Source organism: Sorex araneus, chromosome 6 (genome assembly GCF_027595985.1).
Source record: "Sorex araneus isolate mSorAra2 chromosome 6, mSorAra2.pri, whole genome shotgun sequence".
NCBI lineage: Eukaryota > Metazoa > Chordata > Mammalia > Eulipotyphla > Soricidae > Sorex > Sorex araneus.
The window spans coordinates 99,111,063-99,126,310 of NC_073307.1; the positions used below are offsets into that span (position 1 = coordinate 99,111,063).

A 15,248-nucleotide genomic window follows, 5' to 3' on the forward strand; every position below is an offset into this window, starting at 1 on the left:
CCACACCCGGTGCTGACTCCTGGCAGGGCGGGGAAGCTCGTGAGCCGCAGACCGAGCCCGGGTAGGCCCCGAGCAACCCGGCCCCCGACTCTTTGCTTTGGTTTCCAGGCACAATCTCAGGAGTCCTGGCAGTGCTCGGGCGACCCCGTGGGCGTGGGGCCTGCACACACCCTCCCCGCCGCTCCACTGTCCCGGGGCTGAAGAGACTATTTGAAAAAGAGTTTTGGGGGGTCACACAGGCTGCCTGCTGGCGCTCCCAGCTCTGTGCTCTGGGCCACGCCCGGCAGAGTCGGGATGGCGTGGGGCCGGGGTGGAACCCAGGCCCCCTCATGCCAAGCCCGTGCCTGGCCCAAGGAATCTTCTCTGAGGAACAGAACCCTCGAGATGCCACGCACGCATCGGCGTGACTAATTCCGCCCCATCATGTCCGGGAGGACAGGCCCGAGCCTCCCCTGCACCCCGAACCACAGCGCAGTGCTCAGGCGGGGAAGGGGGTCCCCGGAGCCCACCTCGGTCGCACACACACGCGTAGCTGTCCCACACGTCGTGGCAGCGGCTGTGCGGGGGGCACGGGCTGGAGCTGCAGGGGTCAGCGGGGTCGCAGCCGTCCTTCACCCCGACCTTGATGGCGTCCTTCATGTTCAGGGTGGCCAGGTTGGTGGCCGTCTCCCCCATCCTCACCCCCTGCAGCAGACGAGGCAACTGTGGAGCACAGGGGCCCGAAAGAAGCCCCAGAAGACCCCCCCCGGCCCCCTTAGGTAGTGGAGCTGCAGGGGGGTGGGGAGGCAGCTGGGGTCCTTCTGCCTCTGGGGGTGTGTTCCGTGTGGGCAGGGTCCCCCTAAGAGACCCCGTGTTCCAAACATCCCATGGTTCACGCCCCACAGAGCCGGTGTGGGGGCCCGGTGGGGGAGGGTGTCGGACCACGGTGATGGGGCAGTGGGGGGGTCGGGGGGTCACGCCCACCTGCATGCAGCCCCGGAATCCCTGGCGCACGGACAGCTGGTCCTCGGACACGCCCCCCACGACCACGCGCCTCATCTTCAGCCCCGGCAGCTGGTTGCCGATCTGAAGGGCGCCCTGTGGAAGGAGGGGGTGGCATCGGGCCAGGAGCACGGGCCGTGGCGAGGCCCCCAGGCCCGAGGACCCCCAGACCTCGGTGGGCACGCGCCTGGCCTGTGGGCGGGGGGGCGGGGCAGGAGCCACCCGCTCGGTCAGCACGGGAGACAGTGCCAGGCTCCCAGGTGCCGTCACCCTGCCTGGGGGGTGCCCAGAGTGTCAGCAGGAGGACGCGCAGGGACACGTCCACGGCTCTGCCTCAGGCTGGGGGTGACCAGGCTGGACCCCAGTGCCAGGGGTCCCAGGCAGCCCGTCAGCTGCGGGATAAGGCAGCCTGGGTTCTGGGCAGGCACCACCTGCAACACCAGGGCTGCCGGAAAGCCCACCCTGCCCCGCTGCCCCTCAGCCCAGCCACACCCCCATGAGACCAGCGGCCGGCAGCCGGCTCTGGCAGTGAACCTGGTCACTAACAAGGACACGGCAGGGACACGCCACGAGGGACGTGTACAAGGACTGAGTCTCACACTCAGGCAGACGAGGGGAGACCCCCTGGGTGTGGGGGGGGCGGGAGTGTGAGTGCAGCCCCCCCACCCCCACCTGCTCCATGCCGTAGTCCAAGGTCACCACGGCCAGATACTTGATGTCTTTGCCCTCCTTGGCGCTCCGCAGCTCCACCAGCAGGTGGCGCCACTCTCCATCCGTCACTCGCGACCGGGCCAGCTGCATGGACGTCACCTCCGCGGAGCCGTGGGACACTTCGAAGTGGACATGGTTGTCCAGGATCTGGGGGATGAGAGAGCTGCACCAGTGCCAGAGCCGGACGCGACGCTGGGGGCCGGTCCAGTGAGCCTCAGATGGGCAGCAGGTGGGAAAGCGGCCGGGTCCAGCGAGCAGAGGAAGAGCTGGAGGGTCAGAGTGACCGGCACTGGCCAAACTGCAGTCCCGGAGAAAGAGTAACAGAGGAACAGCAGAACTAACAGTGAAACAGTAACAGTGAAGAGTAACCGTGAGGTGAAACAGTTACAGCAGCCCAGAGGCCACCTGTTGCCCAGGCAGAAGGAGATTTGCAAAGGCCCCTTGGGGAGATGCGCAGGAAAGTGGCTTTCGGAGAGACCCGGTGATTAAAAATGTAGGTGCTCTTTATCCTTCCAGACAGGCGGGGAAAATGTTTCCAGTTCACCGTAGCTGCCTTTTGTCCTGCAGGAGCTGAAGGGAACAGACGGCTCCCTCCCCCCCCACCCCTGCGCCTGGCGCGTGGATGCACAAAGCTACACGGGCAGGGACACCTCTGGGCCACCACGCCCAGGTCTGCCCGAGTCCCGGGCAACAGGAGCTCGTCCTGCACAATGTAGGTGGCAGGCGCCTGGCATGTGTCACCCTGTCACTGAGGGGAGGGGACCCCAAGGACTCCTATCCCTGGACCTCCACAGTCCCCGGCGTTTGCCAGAAGCTGTGGCCCCACGCACCCCCGGCATGTCCCGCTAACCAGCCCTCGGGATCTGTCCTGGAGAGTCACTGGGCACCCCACGCAGGTCCCCCCAAAGCTGCCAGTCACCCAGACTCCCCCCAGGGCCAGCACCCGCCCCAGGCAAAACCCAAACCAGGGGCTGGAGCGACAGCACAGCGGAGAGGGCGTTTGCCTTGCACTCGTCTGACCCGGGGTTCGATTCCCAGCATCCCATAGGGTCCCCTGAGCACCGCCAGGAGTGATTCCTGAGTGCAGAGCCAGGAGTGACCCCTGAGCATCGCCGGGTGTTACCCAAAAAGCAAAAAAAAAAAAAAAAAAACCACCTAGAGGCCCCTGAGGCTGCCGTCGGGGTGGCGGCCACACAGGCACCCAATGCCAGACTCCAGCACGGCCAGTCCCGCTCCGCCCAGGGGTCAGGCCCGCCCGTGTCACCTGCCCCGCGGGAGCCCTACAGCCCCCTCCCTGGAGACAAGAGTCCTTGGTCTGGGGGGACCCCCGAAACCCCAACCAGCAGTCTATTGTGGGGTCCACCCCGTCCTGCCAAAGGGGGGCTGCACGGGACCAAGCGTGTGCCCAGAGCACGGTGGGGGCAGCACATGCAGTCGGGCAGACATGCACACAGACACGCATGCAGCCCATGCAGCCCCACAGACACAAACATACTTGTGAAACATACAGAACACACGCACACACGCCCAGGCGCAGAGGCAGACGAGTGAAACAGGCGCAGACGTGCACACGGCCCCAGAGGGCGGGGCGTGCGGACCCCGGACCAACAGCCGCCCACCTGCAGCAGGAGCCGGGAGGACGTGCCCGCCGTGGCGTCCAGCAGGACCCCGTCCCTGCGGGTCCGGAACATGAGCCCCAGGAACCAGGGCACCGACACCGTCACGTCCAGGTCTCTCCAGGCCACCACGCTGTCCCCGCTGAAGTGCTGGGGGTGCGGCATCGCTGTGGACAGACTCGGGCGCCGTCAGAGGGGATGCCTGGGGGCCGCACGCAGGGGCTGCTAGGCGTTGTCAACCCCGCAGCACCTGTGTCACCCTCTGGGCCGTGTCCTGGCCCCACTTTAATTTTTTCCCGCTGTTGCAACAATGTTGCAGTAAGGTTTAACTTGACAGTCCTGGGCATTTAAGACATACTCAAGAAAGAAAGTTAAACCTTACTGCAACATTGTTGCAATATCCCGCTTTCCAGCCACACCCCGCAGGACCCGGGACCTCCCGGCTTGCCTGATCCTTGTCCGCCCCTGCGGCTGGTTCCTGCTCTGGTGACCCCAAACCTGGCGCTGTTTTCTCTGGCACGGAGCGCAGGGACGGCGGGCTCCACAACAGGAACCGGCCCCTCCCTGCCGCCCGAGCCCTGGTCTCACCCCCCAGGGCCCCCGTCCGCTGCCCACCTGTGTCCCAATGCCACAGCTGCAGGGCCCCGGGGGCTCTGGGGGGGCTTCCTGCCACCTCTGCAGGCCCCAGCAGGGCCCAGGGTCAGGGCCAGAGAGCGGCTGCCTGCGGCATTGCCAAGGCCACCGCCAGACTGCCGGCAGACGGAGCTCTGAGGGCGGAGTCGGGGAGGGGGAGGGCGGGTGGGGGCCGAGAAGCCTGGTGGGGGCACAGAGCAGGGAGCATGTGGGCTGCAGGGGTCCGGGTGGGGGCCCAGGCGACAGGGGTCCGGGCTGTGGCCGGGGGCTCACCTTGCTCGCAGTTCTTCCCGCCGAAGCGCAGGGGGCAGGCACACAGGTAGGTGCCCCACCTGCTCACACAGGTGCCCCCGTTCTGGCACCAGCTCCCCTCGCAGAAGTCCCTGCGGGCCGCACAGCCTGGGAGAGAGGGCGGGTATGGGCATGGGCAGGACTGTGGGGGCTGCCCCAGCGCCCGGCCCACCCCACCCCTCCCACGTCGGAGGACACTGGACCCCGGCCCGGACAGGTGGGGACAGCCCGGCAGCCCTTGGCCATCCCCGGGCCTGCGGGGGGCACGTCAGAGGGCCATGGGGGTCTCTGCAGCGTCCCCGGAGTGACCCCGCTCCCGGTGTGGCCTCGGGGCCGGGCGCACCTGCGCTGGTGCCATTGTTGGCGATGAAGCTGGCCATGTCCACCCGCTGGCCGTCCACCACCAGGTCCCGCATGCAGCCCACGAACTGCCGGTTGTGCACAGGGAAATCTTCGGGCAGGTTGGGGACCCCCCCGAGGAGCAGCGGGCCCGTCAGGTCCAGCGACCTGGGACGACAGGGGCCGGTGACGCCCGGGCAGCGGCCAGGACGGGGGAGGGTGGGGCCCAGCGGGCACGGGCACGGCTGAGCGGGGTCGCCGGCCACCCAGGAAACGAGCGGATTTGACTCGCCCTGCCAGAGGCTCTGAGCACACCCCGGGGGTCTCTTCTGGGTGTGGGGGGGCGTCCCCACCCGTTTCCAAGGAAACCCCACCAGGAGGCCACACCCACTGGGGGCGGCAAGGGGCCACGCCGAGGACGAGCCCCCCGCAACCCCCCATCAGCAGGCGGGGGGCCAAGAGCTCTAGCTGCACACGGGCCCCACTGGGTGTGCCCGGGCGGACGTATTCCGGAACATTCCGAGCCCTCGGAGGGCTCCTGACCGTGCGGCGGGCTGCTCACTTCTTGGAGCCGCTCTGCGTGCCCTGCGCCGCGCAGCTGTAGTTGCCGACGAGGCGGCCGAAGCGCACGGCCACGGCCGTGTCACAGTCGTCCACGGACACCACGGCCACCTTCTCTCCCGACGGCCCGTGGGGCAGGCCCAGGCGGCCGATGTGGGGCTGCGGGGACAGCAGGGAGGGCGGGTCAGCGAGCGAGGCGGCGTCTCGGAGTGTCCCCGAGTGGACGGTCACAGGCAACCAGGGGCCACGGCGCTGCTGGCAGAAGGCCCGGGAGGCAGCCCTGGCCCCTGTCCACCACACAGTGGCCACTCGGGCCCGTGTTCGTGTCTGGCTGCAGAGACGCCGTCCGTGGCCCCCCTCTCCCGAGGGGCCGGCGCTGCCCTGGTTCCTGCCTGGAGGGCCCCAGAGACCCGCCCACTCCCCCCAGGGCCACCCCGCGGCCTTTGTGGCCCCCAGCCCAGTGGCACCATGGCCCCGGGCCCCCTGGCATGTCAGGACTGTTCCCTGGGGATGAGGCACGGCGGCAGCCGACATTTGACTCAGGCTGGGCGGCCCCCTTGGCACGTCCACCTCGATACCCCCAGGTGGCATCCAGGGGTAGACTCAGGGAGTTCCTGTGGGCACGGATGGGACATACAGGTGCAGCGCCCAGACCCGGGGCCACGTACAGGAGCAGGCGGACTTAGCGCCCAGACACGGGGCACAGCAGGGACCAGTGGGGATGGGTGGCGGGTGGCCGGAGGGGCCTGTCCCTGACCGCGTGCAGAGATCGGGATCCACGCCCCCACCCCCCCAGTCTCACTGCCGGCACACTCGAGGGGCCCCGCCCTCCACCCCCAAACAGTCCAGAGCCGGCCCACAGGGAGATGTGGACCCCGGGGCTCCCGCACGGGGCAGTGACGAGGCGGCTTGCTCACACCATTCACCAGTACCCAGCGGCCACCGGGCCAGGCTCACGGGCCAAAGGCGGAAGCAGGGGCCCGAGCTTGGCGGCAGCGGGCGAGTTCCTGGCGAGGCCGGGAGGCCCACTGGGCAGTGCACAGCCTGCAGCCCTGTCCTCAGAGCCCCCCGTGACCGGCTGCTCTTCCTAGGCTGAGCTCCGTCCCGAGCCGGCCTGTCCACCGGGGGCCTCACGCCTGGACGCTGACCCCTGGTGTCTCGAGAGGCCCAGCTCCCCGCCCGGCCCAGGTTAGGGGGACCCGGGGGCCTCAGAACAGGCCACCTGGGCCGCGCTCCTCCCCCAGCCTCTAGGAGACGAGGCTGGGGAGGGAAACCCGGTGTCTGCTCGGCGGCGGCGGCCAGGGCCGGAGACACGACCAGGTGCCTATTAGGGGCCCGTAAGTGCCGGGTGCACAGACGCGCCTGCCGGCTGCCCGCCAAACCGATCGTTTGCATTTTTGGGCGGGCGGGCGCGGGCTCCCGGGAGGGGATAAACACCGTTTACACCGCGGATTCCAGGGGCCGATGTGGACAGAACCAGTGTTGTGGAAAACCGCCGACGCGGCGGGGCCCGGCAGGGAGGCAGAAGCCGGTGCGAGGGGCCGGGGTACGAGGCAGCAATGCCTGGCCTGACCCCGTCCCCGCCCCAGGCAGCAGAGGGTGAGAGACCCCCCCCCCCCGGAACCACGGGCACACAACAGCCCCGCAACCGGAACCGAGGAGCGTCCCCAAGGCTCCTTCCTGCAGGCTCTGTCCGCCCCTGCCCGCGCCACCTCCTCCCACCACGCTGGTCCAGACCGTCAGCTTCCACCTGGCAGCTCGGGCAGGGACCCCCGGACCCTTTGGGTGCACAAAGGCCCCAGGCCTGGCCACATGCTCGGGTTTCAACGGCAGCAGCCGGGTCCCCGCCGGAGCCAGCGGGGTTCGATTTCAAGTGCTGAATGGGGGCGGGAGGTGGCATGGGGGTGCCCGGAAACCAGACACCAGAAGGGGCTGTCCGGGAAAGACACGGGCTCACTGGGAGCAGACGGGGCACCCGGCCCACAGAGGAGCCAGTGCAGGGCAGGAGCCAGGCAGGCGCGAGGGCAGGCCGCGGGCAGACACAGCACCCCGGGGTGGCCTGGGAAATCCTGGCACTGCAGGGGACCCACCACGTGGTCACAGTCACAAGGAGGACCCAGACGTCCGGAAGGCCCGCTGTTGGGGAGATTCCCCCCCCCCGGAAAAAGAAAAGAATCAGACATTTCCGGCTGGAGGATGTTGGCCGGCGTGAAGGGCCCGGCCCGGCCGGCTGCTGCGGCTTCTCCACCCAAGTCTGACCTGGACACAGGGGCGGGGGGCTGCGAGCACCGCGTCCGTGCAGAACGGCGGCTGAGGCCTCACACCTGGAGCCAGCCCAGTTGCCGACGGTCGGGAGTGTGGGGCCTCCTGAGATGCCTCCTCCTGTGTGCACGCGAGGCCACAGGCAGGGCTGCCCTGGAGTCCCCCCCCCCCCCCGCTGCAGGCACGGGCACCAGGGGCACCGGGCACCAGCTGGGCGCCAGCGGGCACCGGGCACCAGTGGCTGCTCCAGTGTTTTCCCAGGAGGAATAGCGCCAGCAAAGCACACACCACCGGGGGCACAGCGGGTGGCGGGCAGCCCAGGCCCGTCCCGTGGGGGGGGCGCGCTGTCCCGGCAACACGCCCATCCCCGGCAGCTCCCTCCCTGGAAGTAGGGGTTACTCCAGCTCCTGGGCCCGGAGGGTGAGGCCTCAGCCCTCTGGGGCACTGTGGGGGGCGCTGTGGGCCCCCTCGGGGCAGCCACTGTGCCCGCTGCCGCCTCCACCACGGCAGACACCTGGGGGTCTCTGTCCCAAGCCACGGGAGGAAGCACTACAGACTCTGGTGTCAGCGGTGAGCAGCCGAGGGGCCCCTCAACCCGTCCTCTGCCCTGCCCCCTCCTCTCGCCTTCCAAGGTGGACACCCCCCTCTCGGGAGCTCTGGAACCATCAAGGGTGGCAGCAGCCCCCCGAGGTGCACTGGAGGGTCGCTTTCTGTCTGTCGGCTCCCAGGTAACGTCCCAGGGCTGTGAGAGACTGTTATAGAAGGGGGGTGGCCAGAGCAGCACGCAAGCCACTGGTGGGAAGCAGGAGGAAACTTGACAAAGGAACCTGCTGGCCCAGCCCACCCCGGCCCCCAGAGCTCGGATCCGAGTCAGACCACGCCCAGGCCGAGTCAGACCACGCCCAGGCCGAGTCAGACCACGCCCAGGCCGAGTCAGACCACGCCCGGGCCGGGCATTCGGAGCCGGCACCGCGGGGCCTAGATAGACGCTGGCGCCGGAGCACCCGCCAAAGCCACGCCACACGTGCTCGGCCCGACCTGGCCCTTCAGGGGCTCAGAGCCCCTCGGGGCGGGCGTGGACCCGGCGGGGACAGGACGCGTCTCTGAGCTGTCAGGAGCTGATCCGAGACGCCCGGGGATGGATCTGGGTCCACCCGCGCTGACATCCGGTCAGGCTGGGCGCGGCCCCTCAGCCCGGATGTGAGCCCTGACAGCCGCGATCTGGAAAATTCCACCTCCACCAGGCACGCGGGGTCCTCGCTCCCTCCCCCGCCAGGGCCAGCCCCTCGTGGGCCTCTGGGTCCAGCATTGGGGCATCTGGACCACCCTCACTCCCCTCCGTCGGGGGGGCTCCACCTGCGTGGTCACTCCCAGGAGTGGCCTGCACCCCGTGGGGTGGCCGCCCACCCGCCTCTCTGCGCTCTCTCCGTCCCTTAGGGTGGCAGGAAGCCACACCCACAGGCCCGCAGCCTCCGGGTGGACGCCAGCCGGCCCCTTCCTCTGGGCAAACTTCGCTGGGTCTGGGGCGCTGGGTGGGCTCGCCCTCTCCCGCCCCCCTGGCCGCTTCCTGTGGGGGGGGTCACATGCTTGGCTGCGGGGCCTGAGATCACACGTGGGGGTGGGGGCAGAGCCAGGGCCAACCGAGCCACGTGGGTCAGCGTGCAGGGCCTGAGGGAGGGAGGGAGGGCGCCCGGCGGCGCGGGGCCCCCGTCCTGCAGGGACGGCAGCTGGCCCTGACCGGCTTTGGCTTTGCCACGTGGCCGAGAAGGCCGTCCCTGCCCACCTGGCCTCCTGCAACTCTGTTTCGGGGGACTGGAATCTCCCCCAGTGTTCAGGGTCCCGGTTCACGCCCAGTGATCCTCGCTGCTCTGCTCAGGACCCGCAATCCTGGGGCCACTGGGCCAGGTGCTGGGGGATCCCACAGTGCGGGAACTGCCCCCAAGGCCGTGGAAGCAACTGCTTCCTGCGAAGCCCCCAGGAAGAGCCGGGCGCACCGGGCCAGCCAGGGCAGGGACATGCCACAGACAAGCAGGGGTGCTCAGGGTCAGGGAGGCAGGTGTCAGATGTGGGACGCAGGGGGGGCGGGAAGGGTCCTGACAAGCTGGACTCAGGCCTCAGAGGCCGGGACGGCAGATGTGGGCTGGCAATGGGAGAGGCAGCGACACCTGGGGTGCTGTGTGCTTGGGGGCTGTGAGACCCCCCCACAGCGGACACCCCACGAGGAGGCCTCTCACGGGCAGTGATCGGCTCACCCCACCCACGAAAAGTGGGGCATCCTAACGTCAACCGTATCTTCCTATGAGACCCAAGGAGCAACAGAAAACTAAGCCCACACTCCCCAGCACCTGCTCCGGGGACCCGGGGCCACATGGCCCAGTGGACCACTCCCCAGCACCTGCTCCGGGGACCCTGGGCACCCCAGGAGCGAGCCAGGCCCTGAGACCCCCAGTCTCTGGCTTTCCAGGGCCACAGGACCCACAATGGGAAATACAGGAGCCCTGTGCCTGCCTTCCCGTTAGCCACGCCCCTCCCAGTGGCACCCCCTGATTAGCCCGCCCCGCCCACTAACCACACCCTTATGGGAGTGTCTTTCCTTTAGTCACACCCCTCTCACTGGCCACGCCCCTCGCGGGCCAACTTCCTTTGGCCACGCCCCTCCAAGTAATTCCTCCTCCTATGAGCCACGCCCCTCCCGTTAGCCACACCCCTTGTAGTAGTTTCTCCTTCCACTAGCCACACCTCTCCCACTAGCCACGCCCCTCGTAGGCCACCTTCCTTTAGCCACGCACCCATAGTAGTTCCTCCTCCCATTAGCCATGCCTCTCCCACTAGCCACGCCCCTCGCAGGCCACCTTTCTTTAGCCACGCCCCTCCCATTAGCCACACCCCTTGTAGTAGTTTCTCCTTCCACTAGCCAAACCTCTCCCACTAGCCACGCCCCTCGTAGTCCATCTTCCATTAGCCACCTCCCCTCCTTGTGGTTCCTCCTCCCCGTTAGCCACGCCCTCCCACCAGCCACGCCCTCGTAGTAGTTCCTCCTTCCTTGAGTCACGCCCTCTCATTAGCCACACAATTCGTAGTAGTCTCTCCTTCGTATTAACCACACCTCTCCCACTAGCCACGCCCCTCCCAGTGGGTTTTCCTTCCCACTAGCCACGCCCCTGTAGGTCCTTCCTCCCACTAGCCACGCCTCTCCCACTAGCCACGCCCCTTCTAGTAGTTCCTCCTTCCATTAGCCACAATCCCTCGTGGTAATTTCTCCTCCCCACTAGCCACGCCCCTCCCGCTAGCCACGCCCCTCGTAGTAGTTCCTCCTCTCCATAGTACCGGGCGGGACCCACCTACCTTGTTGTAGTACTGCACCAGCACCGAATGCCACCGGCCGTCACTCACACCCCCAGGAACCTCAGGTGCCACGGTGGTGGTGGTCTCTCCTGTGAACGAGAGGACATGGGAGAGCCGGGCCAGGCGTCTGACTCCAGCGCCTTTAACGGGGCTGGAAACTGCCCATTGAACTTCTTTCCTGCCGTGCGGTGCCAGGGATGGACCCCAGGGCCTCGCACATGCCAGGCATGAGCTCTGCCACAGCGGCCTCCCCCCAGGCGCAGACCCTCAGTGTGAGCTCCAGTTCCGGGGCACCCTCTGCCCTGCGTCTCCACACCCCCTGCCTTGCCAGCACCTCGGCGACCTGGCGGCCCTACCTGCCGAAAAGGTGAGCTGCAGCTGCGCGCCCACGATCTCCAGCGCGATGAAGTCGTGCTTCTCGTTGAAGCGGCCGTTGTAGAGCAGCAGCGCGTTCTGCTCCTGGGTGGCAAACCTGCATCCGGGGAAGAGCGTGACTCGTGAGGCCAGGGAAGGTGGGCACCGAGAGACCACCCTACGGGGGCTGAGGTCAGAGCACACGCACAGGTCCCTGCAGCCCGCCAGCACAGATGAGGCGTCTGATTAGACGTGCCTGGATCTGCGCCCTGCCAGGGGCTTCTGAAACCCCCTAGTGGGTCACCCCGATGTGCCCCCTGCCCCCCGTCTTGCTCTGCTTCTGGAATTTCCAGATCTGTTTGCAGGATCCAGCCCGTGCACAGCACCACCTCTCCACCCCCCCCAAAAGGAACGCTTGGTCCTTCAGGGAAGGGGTGCTGGCTCTGAGCTGCTGGGGCACCAGGGTCCCCACCGGGGGTGTGGGACCAGAAGCAGCTCAACGGGGCACTGAGGAGGCGAGGTGAGTGGGACCAACGGGAGGGGCGGGCGGGCATGGATGGAGTCAGTGGGAGAGGAGGGGCCAGTTGAAGGACACGGCTAATAGGAGAAACCTAATAGGAGGGGCGTGGCTAGTGGGAGAGGCGTGGCCAATAGGAGGAGAAACTACTAGGAGGGGCATGGCTAGCAGGAGAGGCGTGGCCAATGGGAGGAGAAACTACTAGGAGGGGCGTGGCTAGTGGGAGAGGCGGGGCTAATGGAAGAAACCAATGAAGGAGTGTGGCTAGTGGGAGAGGCGTGGCTAATGGAGAAGAAACTAATAGGAGGTGTGGCTAGTGGGAGAGGCGTGGCCAATAGGTGGAGAAACTCCTAGGAGGAACGTGGCTAGTGGGAGAGGCTGGGATAAAGAAACTAATGAAGGGGGTGTGGCTAGTGGGAGAGGCGTGGCCAATGGAAGGAGGAACTACAAAGAGGGGCGTAGCTAGTGGGAGAGGCATGGCTAATGGAGAAAAAATAAAGGGGGCGTGCCTAGTGGGAAAGGCGTGGTCAATGGAAGGAGTAACTCCTAGGAGGGGCGTGGCTAGTGGGAGAGGGGCGGCTAATGGAGAAGAAATAAAAGGGGGTGTGGCTAGTGGGAGAGGCGTGGTCAATGGAAGGAGTAACTCCGAGGAGGGGCGTGGCTAGTGGGAGAGGCTGGACTAATGAAAGAACTAATGAAGGGGTGTGGCTAGTGGGAGAGGCGTGGCTAATGGAGAAGAAACTATAAAGGAGGCGTGGCTAGTGGGAAAGGCGTGGTCAGTGGAAGGAGTAACTCCGAGGAGGGGCGTGGCTAGTGGGAGAGGCGTGGCTAATGAGAAGATACTAGGAGGCTAGTGGGAGGGGCGGGACTAGTGATGGGGCGGGGCCAGCGAGCAGGCCAGGTGGGTGAGGGGCGGGGCGGGGCCTGCGCACTCAGAATAAGACGCGCCCACTACAGCCTTTGCAGAAGGAAAGGGATCCTCAGGGGGCTGGACGGTCCGAAATCCTTCCACCCCAGGAACCTCAACAGGCTGCCCCCTCAGACCTGTGGGTCTGACTCCCTTGGGTCCGGTTAGGGAACGAGCCCTCACCCCTGCAAGGGACGAGGGGGCCCCAGGGCTGCGGGAGGGCGCAAACGGGACAGAGGCCAAAACCGCGTCCCTGGCTCCTGCCCGACAGGCCCGGGAAGGCAGGAACAAAGGACTGGGCAGGAGGGAGGGACAGGCAGCTGCCCACGGCCCAGCGCTTGGCAAACACTCTCGAAAGAGGAGAAGGCTGAGGCCCGGGGTCTGCAACAAAAGCAGTCCTGCCAGCGCCCCTGCCCACGTTCTCACGGTGGGGAGCCCCCGGGGAGGCAGAGAGGCCCCTGGCCCGTGCACGCGCGCTCTGCTCGCCCGCTCATGCGCAGATCTTGCAAGACCCAGCTCTGAAGTACTCCCTCCCCTCCCATCCCCATCCCCCTCCCCCGCGCCAGGGCCCCGCTGAGGGGCCCCCGCTGGCTCTGGGCTCAAGAGAACTTGCAGAACGTTCAGGACCTGGGCCAGCATCGGCCACTGAACACACGTGTGTTTGTTTTGGTTTGGTTCTGGGGCCAGCCCAGTGGTGCTCAGGGTTGACTCCTAGCTCCGTGCTCAGGGGTCACTTCTGGCGGGGCTCAGGGCTGGAACCTGGGTCAGCTGCCGCATGCAAGGGCAGTGCCCCAGTGCCCAGCCTACCATGCCAGCTCTCCGACCCCCACATGTACGTGCTGAGTGAGGCTCCAAGCCTGACTACTCCAGGCGTCCACACTGAGAGACTCTCGGGAGTGCACACAGTGCCGGGAAAGGCACCCAAGCCCCTTAAGCCACTCCCCAGCCCCCCCCCAACTCCTGTGTAAACGCAGCATCGTGGGGTTCCATGCTCTGCAAGTTTGAGGCTCTGAACTCCATCCCCAGCACTAAAAAGAATTTTTAAAGATCTAAATCTTGGGGCCGGAGCGATAGCACAGCGGGTAGGGTGTTTGCCTTGCATGCGGCCGACCCGGGTTCGATCCCCGGCATCCCATATGGTCCCCCAAGCACCGCCAGGAGTAATTCCTGAGTGCAAAGCCAGGAGTAACCCCTGAGCATCGCTGGATGTGACCCAAAAAGAAAAAAAAAAAAAAGATCTAAATCTTTTGGAACCGGGACGCAGAGGGGAGCCCTGGGGTCCCCACTGACACGCCCAAAGCAGGAACCAGACCCAGAGAAAACTCAGGACAGGAGCTCAGGGTCCGCCTGAGGCCCCCAGCCGGATCCCGGCAGGGTGGGTAGGTGTGGGCTGGGTGCTGGGCAGCGTCTCGGCCACCCCTGCGCTGAAGAGCAGGAACCCGGGCGGGAGAGACAGGACGGGCCGAGACGCTTCCCCTGCATGTGGAGACCCCAGCTCCATCCCTGACACCCCTGCTGGTGCCCTGAGTCCCACCAGGAGTGACCCCTGAGCACAGAGCCAGGAGTCAGCCTTGAGCACGGAGCCAGGAGTCAGCCCCGAGCCAGGGCCAGGAGTCAGCCCCGAGCACAGGGCCAGGAGTCAGCCCTGAGCACCACTGGGTGTCACCTCCCTGCCCCTGCCCCCCGGGACCCGGCCCTGCAGGTCTCTCAGGCTCCACCCCCGGCGACCCCATCCGCACACTCACGTGAGGGAGACAGAGAAGCGGAAGCGCTGGCGCAGGCCGCGGAAGGTGACAAAGGAGCCGGCCGGGAAGCTGCGGGTGGTCACCTCACAGTAGGGCGGCTCGTAGGCGCCGGGGGGACACACGCAGTGGAAGCCGCCAATGAGCAGGTTCACGCAGGTGCCCCCGTTCCTGCACACGCCGCTGGCACAGCGCCCCGAGTGCATGCTCACCTCACAGTGCTCTCCTGCAGGCCGGAGCAGACGGGGTCACAGGGCGCAGAGAGAAGGGGGCGCCCTGCCCGGGTGCCCAGTCGAGACGGGAGCCGGGGCCCCCCAGACCCCAGGAGCCTGGGGGAAGCGCCCTGGGGGGACAGACCACGACCCCAGGCCCGGGACAGAGGGGCGGTTGCGGACCTGACCCCTCGGCAGCCTGAGGCCACAGGAAGACCCCACAGCGGCGGCCCCCACGGGGGAGGGGCACTTCCTGCCTGTGCTGCTCAGTGCTGGGCCCCAGGACCCTCTCTCTGGGGATCGCACCCCCACAAACTGCGGTGCCCAGCGCCTGTGGGAGGCTCTGGGGGTCGGACTCAAGGCCTCACGCCTGCGGCAGGCTCAGCCCTGCCCGCGTCCACCTTCCAGAACCTTCCCAGGGCAGAGGGCCAGCTGTGGCACGTGAGTGACAGGAGCAGGGCAAGTGGGGGTCCGGGGGGGTGGCAGTGGGACACGGGGGGGCCGGCCGGAGCCTGAAGTGCTGAGTGACCGGCCCCGGGTCCCCGTGCTGGCCCTCGCCCACCCAACCCAGCGCCAGCCGCCACCGAGGGGCCCGGTCCCCGCCAGCGGCTTTCAACACCCCACGCCCGGGCCAGGCTGCCGGGGGCCCTCCCTGACATCCTGGAGCCCCCTCGGGCGCCCGCACGGGAAGCCAAGGCTTCCTGCCGCCCGGGGCCCATCCAGCTTCCCAGGCGCGGGGCCGGGGTCGGCTTACAGGCGCGAGGAAGGGGACCCGGG

General features: G+C 67.4%; 1 protein-coding gene across 1 annotated transcript in view; it reads right to left on the minus strand.

Annotated features, from left to right (window-relative positions):
• CELSR1 (cadherin EGF LAG seven-pass G-type receptor 1) overlaps positions 1–15,248 on the minus strand; it is a 43,575-nt gene that overhangs the window by 12,830 nt on the left and 15,497 nt on the right. Inside the window, exons 3-12 of the mRNA XM_055143632.1 lie at positions 14,263–14,485; positions 11,096–11,211; positions 10,740–10,828; positions 5,134–5,291; positions 4,576–4,739; positions 4,215–4,340; positions 3,312–3,475; positions 1,654–1,839; positions 964–1,077; positions 510–684 (exon numbers count right to left, since the gene is read on the minus strand). Of these exons, the coding sequence (XP_054999607.1) occupies positions 510–684; positions 964–1,077; positions 1,654–1,839; positions 3,312–3,475; positions 4,215–4,340; positions 4,576–4,739; positions 5,134–5,291; positions 10,740–10,828; positions 11,096–11,211; positions 14,263–14,485 (1,515 nt within the window). The remainder of the gene's footprint in view (positions 1–509; positions 685–963; positions 1,078–1,653; positions 1,840–3,311; positions 3,476–4,214; positions 4,341–4,575; positions 4,740–5,133; positions 5,292–10,739; positions 10,829–11,095; positions 11,212–14,262; positions 14,486–15,248) is intronic.